This window comes from Phaenicophaeus curvirostris, chromosome 14 (assembly GCF_032191515.1).
Source record: "Phaenicophaeus curvirostris isolate KB17595 chromosome 14, BPBGC_Pcur_1.0, whole genome shotgun sequence".
Taxonomy (NCBI): Eukaryota; Metazoa; Chordata; class Aves; order Cuculiformes; family Cuculidae; genus Phaenicophaeus; species Phaenicophaeus curvirostris.
In genome coordinates this window covers 11,428,854-11,440,846 of record NC_091405.1, presented here as the reverse complement: position 1 = coordinate 11,440,846, position 11,993 = coordinate 11,428,854, and the positions used below count along the sequence as shown (strand labels likewise).

The following is an 11,993-nucleotide window of genomic DNA, read 5'->3' as shown; positions in this document are numbered from 1 at the left end:
TGTTTGTCTCTGGGCATTGAACAGCCTTTTGCTGAATACAGTTGGAGTGAGTGCATGCAACTTAATTGGAAGAGCATAATTTTCAACATCTCCCCAGGATACTTACTGAAAAAGGAAATTGCTGATATTTAATGTTTTATACCATGGAAAGGATTCACTGTTTTGCTCAGCAGCATGAGTACTTTACAGGTACAACGAGTGTACTTCTCAAGAAGGAACACAGTACTTCTCTTTCATCCATGTCATGTGAGTGGATGCGAATGAAATAAAAATACATGTAAGTTTTCTACTCACGTCATCACAGTGACCCTGAGACACAAAAGCTTGAAAAATCTTCTCTCGTCTGCATTTACTGCAGATACTCAATTCTGCGCAGCAATCAGCAATTTCCTTACTTTCTTGCTGAAGGCAGTTATCACAATTACCATTTCCCCACACTTCTAAACAAAACCAATAGTAAATTGCCATCTAGGGAACTCCAAATGCAAGAAACATGAACCATTTTGGCTGTATTCCCATCTAAGTCATAATAAGTTTTAGCAACGTGGATTGCTCCTTAAAACAAGAAAGCTTCATCAAGTGCCTGCTGCTGATTTAACTGAGGATTTCCACTTACCAGCAAAAAACCAACACAACAGTTAAAAATGCCTTGGAAATCCACTCCATCTGAACAACAAATATTCACACAGTGAGTGACAGCTGGGGAAAAAAATATTGAAGAGTTCTAGAAATGCTTCTCTTCACTTTGGTTGTCAAAAACGCTGTTTGCAATACCAGCTATAGCACACGGTTCATCTTATCACTTCAGTTCTCCATTTCAGTAGGTCTTAAAAGGTCTTAAAATCCTAAAAGATTTTGAAATCCATCCTACAAGCTGGCCAGAGTCCTTGCTGATATTGCTGCCTTCTGGCTAAAGACCCTTGGCTAGAAGCTGGTGCCAGAAACCCCCTCCCGTGCAATGTTTGGTTATTCTAAATCCCTTCACTTATTCTGTTGTTGTTCTCCTATCTGCAAAATGTGTCACAATCCTCCTCCCTCCCTTCCTCTGCATGGAAAGGAATGATACTTTGAGATGCAAATATGAATACAGTGTATCATTAATACTGTTGCTGAATCTCTGACATATGCAGATAAACTGAACAGGCAAACACTTATTTCCTTGGTTTAACTACTGGCTTGTGCTGCTAACCCTTTTCCTTCAAAAAATACAGTTGTACTGGACTGTAGACTCTGTCTCGGAGAGCAGCATTTATTCACGTGACATAGCACTTAACCCTGTTATGATCAATCTACTGAAGCTTTACTTGAGTTATATGCTTGTTATTTGCACAACAAAGGAGTTGCATAAGCCTGTATCAAATATACACTACAGCATTACTTATAAATAAGAACTCCCACTGCCACAGGCAAGTTAACTGATTATGAAATGCAAATGTGTTCAGTGAAAGCTCCAGAAGGGAAAGGAATGATATAAGTTGTATCAGAAGGGCCAGAGATGTGGGCAAAGGGTATATACTACAATATGTTGCCTTTTATCAGCTGGACACCATGAAACAGAAAGCTGTGTTCTCAGAAGCCTCCATACCACATTCCTGAGTTTTGCTCATGCACTCAGGATCCTTCAACCAGGATTAGACAGTGAGATTCTGGCTCCACTGAGGTCAGTTGGCTTATCTACCATATTAATTAATCTAGGTTTTACCCATCACAGCTCAAATTTCTGTAATATTTTGCTCTGTCATTACTCAGTTGTTGGTACATGCTTTTGCCTTCTACCCTTTTCATCCTCTTAACACACTTTTGTGCCTTTCTTTACTCTGATTATTGAGGGTTTCTGCCATTTTTTTGCCTCTGTAAATCTACAAAGTCAGATTCCCCTCTCAGACTGCTTCTGCTAGTGTGACATAATGGGTCTGGCTTTATACAAGTGCAAAAGAATGAGGTCGCCAGTTCATAAATCCTTCAAGTACAAACAGGCTCGGTTATGACACAGGACATTACTTTTCTTTCAGGAAGGTCTTGAAATCATACTTATGAAAATATAATATGATTTAGGATGCTGGGCTCAGTATGCATTTTTTTATACTAAGATTCACACAGAAGCATTCAAGAATTAGAACTTGCCTAGCAACTTTCTCAGGATGAGAAGTCGAACACACTACAGAAAAAGATGATAGCTTTGGTTGGCAAATACATTATTCTTTAACATTTTCGCAAAAGATCAGTTCTTCAACTGATTTTACAGTGAGCATAACTTTGCCCAGTACATTTGGTAGGAATGGTTGGGCTCGATGATCCGATGGGTCTTTTCCAACCTGGTGATTCTATGATTCTATGATTAGCCTTTCCGCACATCCGTGTCTTATTTCAGTATCACACGCTACAGGCTGAGGCATCTTGGGACCCAGGGAAATAGCGCTTTTCTTCCTTCTTTTTCCAGATGTCTTACTTCTGCACCTAAAAAAAGAGCATATTCCATTTTTATAGTTCTCTCTTCTCACTCACACTGCAAGCTTCCATATTTAGCAGAGATATTTGTTTCCTAAACCTGATTAAGCAGGGAATAGTTTTACTAATCCAATTCAGCAAATTATAATTTTATCAGAACTGCCCTTCAGAAAGACCTTTCGGAAATTGCTCTGTAACTCATTTGCACAGATAGAGGGATTTTTTTTTTTATTTTTCCGAAGAGAAAGACTTAATTTCTCATTTCAAAAAAACCCCAAAAACAAACGACCAAGAACCCCCCACAGGATAATAGTTAACATTAATAACTCTTATATAATGTCTGTTTTCTGTACCATAAATAAAAATTCAGCATCTTACAGAAACGAACTTTTACATTACTTGATGATCCTGTGGGTCTTTTCCAACCTAGTGATTCTGTGATTTTGTGATTAAATTTCTTTTCAGGAACATATATTTTCCTTACAGCTGCTGTGAGGTTTTAACGTACCCGACTAATAGGAAAAGGGGACAATCTAAAATAAGCTTGTGGGCGTCACACTGACAAACACACGTGCATGTATTTCTTCTGTTCCCGAGTCTCTAGCTCTGATCCTTGTCTAACAAACTCATTTAGATGTTTGCAAATCCAGAATGCCACAGTTCCCAAAAAGCTCGCATTTCTTTGTTGGCTGGACTTTCATAGCAAATCCTGCCTCGGTCCCTCTGGGATGTGTGAGTGGTGGTAGCACATTAGCTGAAGGTCTCGGTCTCTGCTGCCTGTGCTTTATTTTTCCTAGTACAAAATAAAATAGCGCAAGATTTAACAAACCGGTGCAAATCTGATTATTTTTGCATATATTTGACCTGAATAATTAAAGCACCAGCATGCTAATTAATGAAAACAGTATCAAATCACAATGGATCCAGTCTGAGGTCTTAAGAATCACGAGATTATTGAAGAAGCATTGCCTTACGCCTTTTGTCACGGTCTGAAAGTGTCATTAAGCAAGTCATCAACCCCCCTACAACCAGCTCTGTCATTACAGGGAAGCTGGGGAGGGACTGTTTACAACAGCTCGTGGCGACAGGACCAGGGCGCTCTGCGCATGCGCGGGAGCGGGAGGGGCGGGAGCGGGGGGGGCTGCGCATGCGCAGAACCGGCGGGAAGAGCTTAAGTGGCTGCGCGGGAACGAGCCTGGCGGCTGCTCGCTCGGCCATGGCCGAGGCGTATTTCCCGGTGGGCCCCGGGCTGGGCGCAGAGGAGAATTTCCTGTCGCTGGACGACATCCTGATGTCGCAGGAGAAGCTGCCGGGCCGCGCCGAGACCACCCTGCCGCGCTTGGCCTTCGCGCTGGGCCAGGGGGCCGCCAGCGGCGACTCCATCCCTGAGGTGACCGGAGAGGGAGAAGGAGGGAAAACTACAACTCCCAGCAGGCACCGCGCGGGGCGGGGGTAGGGCTGAGAGGAGGCTCTATGTAGAACTGCAACTCCCAGCAGGCGTCGAGGGGCGCGCTGGGAGTTGTAGGCGCCACCCGCATCTCCTTGCCCCACCCGGGGACCTTCTGCCCTGGAGATGCTGCAAAGAAATTTGTGCTGCTGACTAATTTTTCCCAAGTTCTTTTCCCTTCTGCTGTATGCATTTGGCATGTTTTTTTTTTTTCTTCTGGTGTTTAGTGAACTGAAATGTCTACTAGATTATTTAAATGTTATTTTATAGGCCACTCGATAAAAAAGGAGTAATGTTTACAGCATAAACAGTTCAGGGAATGGCAAGAAAACTTGAATGTGGTGAAAAATGAACTAATTTGAAACAACGAAGCAGTGAGGAAGGCATAAAAGGTTGGGTTCTAGTATTAAGTAAATTCAGATAACATTGGGGTTAACCACTTTCTTCATGCTTATACAACTAAACCCAGGTTGTAGCACAGGATATTTGATTCTGACGTCAAAATATGACTTTATTACTTATTTTCTACCACTGAAATAAATTGCTTTGGGGTGTAGACTCCATTTGCAACCCATGCCATGCACATCCATCCAGCAGCAATTTCTGCCAAGGCAGCACAGCTGTATCAATAAAAAAATGGTTTCAGAGTCTTGCAGTAATGATTAATGCCTCTAAATTGTGTCTGTTTTGTATTACAATTATAGTAGACCGTTCTGAAAACAAAATCAACTTTTTTGTAGTGCTGGACCCCTGTTAATGAGGTTCACTGCTTGTCTTTGGGATTGCTTTATGTGTATTTTCATGGCAAAGACAACTGCTCTTTTCTCATTCATGCAGGGGTCAAAGCTGGAAATACCTCTGTGGCTTGCTAAAGGTCTACATGACAGCAAGAGAAGAATCATTTCTGTGGAGCCACCAAAGATTTACAAGGAAGCCTGGAGGACAGTTTTCAGTGCTGATGCCAATGTGGTTGATCTGCATAAGATGGGACCATATTACTATGGATTTGGCTCCCAGCTCCTGAATTTTGACAATCCAGAGAATCCTGAGATAGCTCAGACTATTTTGCAGGCAAGTGTCTGAATTAAATTTTGAGACCTGTTTTTACATTTTTCCATCTTCCTCCTTTTCCTTGCTGCTCAGCAGTCATCAAGGAAAATATCCTGCTTTAATCCAAATGACTCATGGATTGAATATGGATTTCCAGATCAGGCTGTAGGATGACCCTTTTGGCAACTGCACAGTCTGGTGGTGGAAGCCTTAAGTATGCATCCAGGAGTTAATTTTAGCTTGGAGTTTCCAGGCTGTAAATGTGATATTTTATAATATCCTGTAAAACAGGACTAGAGGAGATGTCAGATCATTTAATCTTGCCCGTGCTGGATGGCAGAATTAATCACCCTCTATTATTTCTATTTTTCTATCCAGCTTTTAAAGCTCTGTTATGATAAGACTTCACACTGCTCTGGGCAATCTGGTTCGGTGCTTTGCCATCATAATCTTAGAAGGTTTCCTCTAATGTCTAAACTAAAGCTCCTTCACAGCAATACAATCTCTCTTCTGTTTGTCTCATACAAAGTAAACACTGAGGAGAGATTATTCTCTTCCTGCAGCAGTCTCAAATCATTCGATGTCTCGTTGTAGGTCATACTTTCTAACCTCTGATTGTCCTTGTGGTGGACTGCTGGGATCTTTCCAGTTGATCGGCATCCACTGTGATGTGTAGTGCCTTGAACAGCACACAATCTTCTGCTCAGGACTTGTATTGATGAAAACAGAAAGATTGCTTTGTGAATTTTATAGGCCATGATGCTTTTTGCTCATTGTGGTGCAGCATTGTGCTTTTCACAGCAGAATGACATTGATATGCATTTGGTTTGCAATCCACAGTAAGATGTACAGGTTGCATATGTGGACAGTTGTTCTTCTTTTATTTGTCTGATTTCCTGTTTCTGCCTTAATGTAAAACTTTACAGTAGTCCCAGCTGAATTACATCCTGTTGTTTTCACACCATCATTCTAATTTGTCAGGATCATTATGAACAAAGAGTTCTGCTCCCCAATGTGCTTGCAGTCATCCCTCCTGCATGTTGTTCACTAATTTAATAAGCATAACTTCTGTTCCTTTAGTAAGCTTAATTGATAGATATGAAGCAGTTCTTGGTTCCAGATAGGCCACTGTGAGCCCTTGCTCAGTGTGTTCTTCCCTCTTAACAGGACATATGGGTAATTCTTTTTACCAGCCACGTACAGGTGGCTTTAGTTAAGAAGTCCTGCAGGAACGTGCTGTGGCAGATACCGGTCTGTTGTTTCCTCCCTTTGGAAGGACTAGAGTCCTGCCATGGGAGGAAACAGAGCTGGTTTCTCAAAGCTCGTTCTTGGCAACACCATGATGACTGTTGCTCATCTCTTTTCTCGCAGAACTCTATGTATAGTTGATTTGTTCCAGTATGTTTCCAAGATTTTATACTGATGGATTTATAATCCCCATCCTCTCTCTCCATCTCCCCTTTCTCTTTTAAAAAACAGATACCATCTTTGCCAGCTTCCAGACTTCTGAGCTCCTTGAGCTTTTAAAGATAACCACTAACAGCTCTGAGATTTCTTCAGCCAGCTCTCAAAGTAGTCAGAGATAATTGCTGTTGGCTTTTTTTCTCCTGTCCTTTGTTTCTTTTTTTTCTTTCTCCTTCCTTTCTCTGTTCTTTAAATGAAAGCTGATGCAGAGAGACTTTAAGGCACTGCTGGTTTCTTGGAGTTGTCCACTAAAAGCTTGCTTTTGGCACTGAGGAGGTGACCACACCTTTTCTTGTCTTTTCCCTTTCTGCTAGAGTACATCTTGTGTGATAACTTGGCTTTTTTTCCCCCCCATCGCTTGTTGACACAAAAATCAAAGCACCTGAGGTATGCTTTCTTTTTATTAAAAGCAAACAAGGAGATCTCGAGTTTTGTTGTGTGTTTTTATTTTTTTCTAAAACAGCACAATACCTCCCCTCCAAATATTCAGGAACTATAAATGTGAAATGTAACTATTGGGTGATAAGGCCAAAATGAAAGCTATTGATTTATATCTACTCTCTTAGTAAATATCTAAAACCAACTTCTGAAATAACAAAGCACAGTTTTCAAGGAGTTTTGACCCCTTTTTTTATTCCCAAAAGCAAAGATAAGGAAGGAAATAAAAAATCCTTAAATATGTCTTGTTGCTTAGCTTTTAAAAATGTTATTTATTAGTTGTGGATTTGGGGACTTGACTTTTCTTGTGGTTAAGTGGGGTTTTTTTTCAGCGTATAGAATGCTTTACAGTGGTGGTTTGGCTTAACTTCCAGGCCATTCACAAGTTGCAGCTCGTCTGTTCCTGCAGTAGCTGCTGTGGCATGAGATTCATTCCACCTGCTGTAAAGCAATCATTGCTGGTGAAGTGGGACGGAATAGATTGTAATTGTGTTACAGCCTGTGTTCTGCTCAAGCCTGTCATTAGGAAGCAGCCAAAAATCTAATTCTGTGTTCGCTCCCCATCTAGTGATTGGGCAGTTCTCTCGGCTTGGGCAGGAAATGATTTGTCTTTGTGTGCAGGGTTAATGGGTGCTGCCCTGTCTGCAGACCCTTGACTAGTTGTGATCTAGGGCCTGCACCTTTAGCTTTTCAGTCTTGAAAGCTCAGCCTCTAAATATTTGAGCTGAAGAAGCCTCTGTGTTACTTGTCAGTAATTCTGCTTATCTTCTTTAGACATTTATTAGCCGTTTTCGTCGTATCATGGACTCGTCTCAGAATGCCTACAATGAGGACACGTCAGCACTGGTGGCTCGGCTGGATGAATTGGAGAGAGCCTTATTTCAAGCTGGACAGAAAGGGCTGAATGACTTCCAGTGCTGGGAAAAGGGGCAGGCTTCTCAAATCACAGCTTCCAGTCTCGTCCAGAATTATGGCAAAAGAAAGTTCACGGATATGGATGATTAATCCTGAAGAACATGCAGCTGCAGTAGGGGACACTGAGATTTACAGTCTTGTCTGTCACAGAAGAGAAAGATGACTCTGCTTCGGGGAATGACAGGTTTCCTGTCCATTTGTGGGAATTCTTTTCTGTAACATCTTTGGATTAGACTAGCGCAAACATTAAAGGCAGGCAGCAAGGCTATAGAAAAATAGATTACATCACATCACGGGATAGCTTTACAGCTTACTCATGCCACTCCTGAGGATTTGTAGTTGAAGTGTTTGCTAGGTGACTGAAAGGCTATGAGAGGATTTTCTAAAAGCATAATTAATATTTATTATTCTCTTCCAAACTGATATTTACAGTACTGGATCTGTTTGGAAAAAAGTGTATTTCTATGTATTTCATCTTGCCCTTCCCATTCCAGCCTCCTGGGAACAGCTGATTCTGAGTTCCCTGCTGCTCTTTTGAGAGCTCCAATGATGTGGGAAAAAATGTGGTGTAAACTGCATTGAGTTTTTCCCATTTCTTATATGTTGAGGTGGAACAGGTGCCATTTGTGAGGCAGGAATGCTTCTCTTTGCTGACTTCTGTACACAGTGTTAATGCACCAGAAAAAAAGTACCTCCTCTGGCCCATGTAACCACTGAAGTGGCTGTGCAGGTCTTGTGAAGTGGAGGGTGTTCTTGTTTGATGTGAGTGGCTTTTGTGTTGGATTAATCTCTGACGGGTGTTAAGCTCCTCTGTTTTATGGAGGAGGCAACAAAGAGTCTGGACTGATTCAGAAACAGCAACTTTAATGGAAACTCTCCCCCATTATTAACCTCTGGGACATCTGCTTTTCCACAGTTATTCATTTGCTAAATTTGGTTTGTGGAATGCAAAGAGCAAATGAACTGAGGTTCCTTCCTTCTGATCCATCTAGATAGTCCTAGCAAAATGATACTAGTAAATGTCCTTGCCAGTAGGAGTGACTGGAGTTGGAATATGCTAAACAGCACAGTGGTTATCATTCTGTGCAGATGCCCTTAAATCTAGATTGCCTGCATGTCCCATTGGATTGGAGACTGAGAACACATGGTTATCACTGCGGGTTGTAGTTCCTGTGGTCATCGGGATGGTTGTCCTTTGGAAACAGTTGTTGGACATCATATGGATGCTTCTGAGCATCTGTGGACCTCTCAGAGCACTGAGCTGGAGGAGCCACCAGATTTTAATGATGCTGAGTGCTTTCTCTTCTGTGGGAATCGCTGGGCGCTGACAGCAAGATCCAGATTATGGAGGAGTTGTTACTGGACTTGCAGATACAACTGGATATTGGATACTTCAAACTGGAAACCTCAAGTTCAGAGATGTGAGATTCTTCCTTGGCTAGAGGACCGAAAGCTGTCCCTCTGAAGGGAGTGAGAGGGGACAATGTGCTGGCTCCACAAGCACCTTGGCATCTCTGCCTTGGCTGTGCAGGGCCAGCTGTTCTGCTGCAGGAGACTAATTGGAAGCTATGCCTGACAAACTATTTCAAGTATGTGCAAGATGAAGTGGTGCTACATTTAATGACTTAATGGCATATAATAGCCTATGCATTTTTATGAAGCTTTTTTCTGTTTTCCACTTCTGGATTTTTATCTTGAATAAATATTTTTGTATGGGGACGGTCATAATGTAAAATGTCTGTTGTTAATTGCCCCTGCGCAGAAAAACTGGTTTTAAATTGGAAAGTGCAGATCTCTGCAAAACTGTGGCCATGATAGATAATGCAGTCCTGCTTACATCATTCTTCTTCTCTTGCAGATAATGCGATCAGGAGCTACATTTGTGTAGTCATGTGAGTGTAGAAGTAATTCCTGTCTGATTTATCCACATGAGTAATAGCTGTTTGCTGAAGTCCTGGGAGAGACCCTGCCAGCAATCAATAAGCTGTTGATTTTATAAATTGCATTTTTATGAAACATGAGATGGGTGGAGGTGATTCCATGTTACCCAAACTTTTGTTGTAGAGTTGCGGGTAGGTGGTAGAAATCTGCTGTCTCTGTGCTCGTATCCCGCTGCTCCAAGTGATGTAGCATAGACTTCATGTAGCATGTCAGAGCTGTGTTCAGGTGCAAGGGAAGCAAGTTTAAGTCCATCTGTGATACGAAGCATTTTTGAATGGGAAGGATTATTTTAATGAGATGTTGGCTCTGTAATCTAGCTGGTTTATAACTAGTTGATCTATTTCTGGGCTGGTTTTGGTGACTATCCAAATTAATTCTCCTACATATAAGAACATTTCTCTTCTCTGCTGCTGGGTGCAAAATCCAGGCAGGTGGTAGCTTGTTTGCCAGCATTTTGTGCAGCTGCTTTCAGAGTGGGGAGGAAAAGATCTCTGAAGTAGTCCTCAATGTTACTGGCTTTCTGTAAGTAGGCAGTGTCACTTTGAGTGACCCTGTAAACACCAGTAAGACCCTTAAAAAATTGGATCCTGTTATTTTAATTTAGAAAATTTGGTTAGTAGACTTGATCTTCTGTTGGTTTGTTTGTTTGTTCACTTGCTTTGTTTTTTCCTTGCTGACTGGAATGCTTTTTTCTGTCCAGATATGAACAAGAGTGTTCTGTACCTCTTATGAACACAAACTGTTCTTTTGCTGCTGTGCAATCATAAAGGAGTTTGAACCTGTGTGTTTTCAGAGTGGCACAATAAATGCTCTTTCCAGAACTATACAAGAGAGGATGGAAAAGGACTTCTAAGGATCACTTCTCGCTATGTCCCTCAGTGCTTAAACTGAAGGGCTACTGATGTTTGAGAAAGCAGTACTTAGACACGCTTTACAGTATTGCCACAGGGGTTTTCATTGCAAAATAGGTAAAATTTGAGATGCTGGTTAGTTATACATTCATATAAGAATGTATGTTTGGGTTTTAATTATGTACTTTTTAAGAGGTATGAGATTACCTGGCTTAGTCCTTCTCCTAAAGCAAGGAGTTGGACTTGATGATCCTTATGGGTCTTTTCCACCTTGAGCTGTTTTATGGTTAGTCCCTTCCAACCTGCCTCAGGATGATGCTTCTAACCAGTGACGTTTAGAAGGTGCCTGTGCAAGAGAACCCACAGTATCCATGGGTAGTCTGTTCCTGTGCCTGGCTGTGATGTGTGGTGAACACAGTTGGAGCTATGCATTTACTGACACACTAGAAGATGCCATCAGTCATGCTTCCTGGCAGTGAATTCCTTTTAGAATGGTTAGTAAAACTGAAAAATGTTCCTCACCTAAGTTTTACATTAATTTCTTGTATAACTCTTAGCTTCCTTTGTTTATCTTTTCTATGTATTTTTTCTAGTAGGTTAGGCAGATGTGGAGGGTTGATCCCTAACTGGACACAAATAGCTTTGCTAGCAGTGCACACGTTTTCCTCACCTAAATTACCCTTTCACAAAATGTTCATGTTTCTTCCTTGGTCTCCTTTGCCCTAAACAATGTTTTGGTTTGTCCTTTGGCACTGATTTATTTTTGGTCAGCAGAATTGCTTCTGCCAGTGTGGAAGCAATAGGTATTTTCATTTGGACCAACTGCAACTAGGAGGAGCAGCAGCAAGAAGTGCTTTGAGAACTGACGTAACTGTAACACCATGTATTATTTTTATGAGAGAAACAGTGGCACCTAACTGAGGAGCACAAGCCTTTCTGATAGCGATCAGTAATTTTCTACCCATTTTTTTGGTGAGCAGCTCTTGCAAGAGCTTCATTCAAAATTTAAGTTGAACCAGTTGCTTAACTGAGCTGTGATGTCATTCAGTAGAGGCACAGTGAGAATGCTTTATCCACAGAGCTGCTTCTGTCCCCAGACATGCTTTTTTTATAAAACACCTTGTCTGAGAGCACAGCACGTGGCTCAGGAGTTCATTGTGTTATTTAAAAAAAACTAGCGATTTGTCTAGCACTGCCTCTGCCTGATGAGTGCAGGAGGGCCTGTGCATGCACTGGTTGTCAGCAGCCAGGAGAGGGGGCACTGGGCTTCAGGCGTTGTTTTTGTGCAGGTCCTACAGTAATTGCTTTAAGTTATAGGTAGTGAGATCCCTTTGGCCTGTGAGATCAAATTCTGTGTCTAAAAGGCTTTCTGTTGCGTCTGCCAGGCAAAAGCACAAGTCAAGTGAGATTCAAAGTGGGGTTTAGGATGAGCTACTTTG

At 41.7% G+C, this 11,993-nt stretch overlaps 1 protein-coding gene across 1 annotated transcript; it reads left to right on the top strand.

Moving 5' to 3' along the window:
• The first annotated feature begins 3,617 nt into the window (after positions 1–3,617).
• GINS3 (GINS complex subunit 3) lies at positions 3,618–10,343 on the top strand. Its single transcript, XM_069868605.1, has 3 exons — positions 3,618–3,838; positions 4,733–4,966; positions 7,622–10,343. The coding sequence occupies exons 1-3, from the start codon at positions 3,665–3,667 to the stop codon at positions 7,850–7,852; spliced, it is 639 nt and encodes a 212-aa protein (XP_069724706.1). The 5' UTR covers positions 3,618–3,664; the 3' UTR covers positions 7,853–10,343.
• Positions 10,344–11,993: the final 1,650 nt, after the last annotated feature.

Coding starts and splice junctions, on each gene's coding strand:
- GINS3 (XM_069868605.1), top strand. CDS start 3,665: ATGGCCGAGGCGTATTTCCCGGTGGGCCCCGGGCTGGGCGCAGAGGAG. Junction 3,839..4,732: donor GCGGCGACTCCATCCCTGAG/GTGACCGGAGAG, acceptor TCATTCATGCAG/GGGTCAAAGCTGGAAATACC. Junction 4,967..7,621: donor TAGCTCAGACTATTTTGCAG/GCAAGTGTCTGA, acceptor TATCTTCTTTAG/ACATTTATTAGCCGTTTTCG.